At 37.5% G+C, this 2,059-nt stretch overlaps 1 protein-coding gene across 1 annotated transcript; it reads right to left on the reverse strand.

The window, feature by feature from the left end:
• Window positions 1-527: 527 nt before the first annotated feature.
• Window positions 528-1,071, reverse strand: LOC100393007 (small ribosomal subunit protein uS15). Its single transcript, XM_035292592.3, has one exon. The coding sequence runs from the start codon at window positions 1,043-1,045 to the stop codon at window positions 590-592; it is 456 nt and encodes a 151-aa protein (XP_035148483.2). The 5' UTR covers window positions 1,046-1,071; the 3' UTR covers window positions 528-589.
• Between the last annotated feature and the right edge of the window lie 988 nt (window positions 1,072-2,059).

Consider the following 2,059-nt stretch of genomic DNA (forward strand, 5'->3'; position numbering starts at 1 on the left):
ATGAGTGTCTTTGTCCTAATGTATTCATGTGTCTGGCATTGGTATGGAATTTTCTAAATTACATAGGGACTGGATCATTTAAGCGTCCATAGCTAAAAGTAGATATCTTGTTGTAAAAACATATAATGATTATTTTTCCCCTAAGTGCATATCTAGCTGATTCAAGACTAGTTGTTTTAAGAGAAAAGGGTGCTTGCTCTTTATTATGACTAAATATACCTTTTGACTATCACTGGGTAATTCATGGACCATCTGGAAACCACATCTGGAGGAAGAAGGCTTGTCAGGTTTTTTTTTTAAGTAAGTGGATATTAATAAACTCTGTTTTCAGTGACTTTCAAAGTTCCATTATTAAAATGAAAAACAAAACAAAACAAAACAAAACAAAAACGGAGTCTGAACTCTGATAACTATTTCTTATCAAATTGGATGAACTGTTCTTAATTCCCCTTTGAGGAGCTCATTAGTATCTATGTATAAAAGTAACCATAGTAGATACTGTACAGTTGTAACAATTCTATAGCCACTTCTTTTTTTTTTTTTTTTTTAGTTAAACAATCATGTTTATTGCTTGAGCACATAGACAAATTTATGCGACCAGGGCAGAGGCTGTAGATGATTCATATTTCCAATTGGGAGGGAGGACTCGCTTAGTCTTATAATACCGAGCCAAACGATGAATCCGGCTCTCTATCAGAATCAGACGGAATTTAGCATCCTTATCCTTTCTGTTCCTCTCAAGATGCTTTCGAACAGCGACTGCTTTCTTAATTAAATGGTAAAGATCTTCAGGGAGATCAGGAGCAAGTCCCTTAGACTTAAGAATTCTTAAGATTTTATTGCCTGTCACAAAACGTACTTGTGCAACACCATGTGAATCTCTCAGGATCACACCGATTTGTGAAGGAGTCAGGCCCTTCTTGGCCAGTTTGTAAATCTGCTCCTTCACGTCGTCAGATGTCAACTTCAGCCACGTGGGGACGCTGCGGCGATAGGGCAAAGCCGACTGGGACAGGCCCTTCCCGGGAGCATGCATACGACCCATGATGGCGGCGGTCAGGCAGCGAAAAGAAAGCGAGGCTAGAAATGCCGCAGGAAGCCACCCAGCCCTATAGCCACTTCTTATTGCTGTTATGATAAGCTGAAGTGTTGCCAGTATCCACATAAAACACCATGTAATGCTAATCATCTCTAGTGAGCAGTTCATCTCTCCAGTAAACTACCTATCTCAGTAAATGTGATCTCTCATGATTCTCACATATTTTTTTTCATGTTTAGGGTAATACTGTGAGCCTTAAATAACACTGTACAAAATGCTATTATTTATGCTGTAAGTGCTCCCAAGAAGCAGAAAAAAGTCATGACATTACAAAAAGAAGTTGAATTGTTTTATATATATATTGACGCCTACACCTATGGTTAATGGGCATTTCAGGTAAATGAATCTAGTATAAGAATCACTGTAAAAAAAGAAAAAGAAATCAGTGATGTTGTCCTTGCAGCTATGCAACCAGCTGAAAAAATCTTGCACTCTTTGGAGGATACCTTTTTATCTCATATTGAAAATGCATCTTGTCTATCAGTTCAGAAGTGCTACAAGAAAGGCACACTTATAAACTCTAACATCATTAAAGAAAAAGAAAAGTTAATATATGTCTACCTAAAAGGAAGGTGAAAGATCTAAAGCTAAAGAAGTTAATGTCAGCAAAGGATGGTTTAATATTTTTGCAAAGACATTTGGCTCAAAACATGTCAAGAAAACAAGAGAATCAGCTTTTGCTGACCAAGAGGCAGCAGACAACTTCCCAAATGCTATTAAGAAAATCACTGGGGAGAAAAGATTACCTGCCTGATCAAGCTTTTAGTGCAGATAAATATACCCTATTACTGGGGTAGGTGGGAAATGCCATTTATTAGTAAAGAAGAGAAGCAAGCACCATGATTTAAGGCAAAAAGGGTTAAGCTAACTCTCCTGTTTTTGTGAATGCAATCAAGTTTATTATGTAGGACTGCCCTTATCTGTAAAGCTATTGACCCCAAGCCTTGGAAAAAGAGGTAA

This window comes from Callithrix jacchus, chromosome 3 (assembly GCF_049354715.1).
Source record: "Callithrix jacchus isolate 240 chromosome 3, calJac240_pri, whole genome shotgun sequence".
In the NCBI taxonomy this organism is placed as follows: Eukaryota; Metazoa; Chordata; class Mammalia; order Primates; family Cebidae; genus Callithrix; species Callithrix jacchus.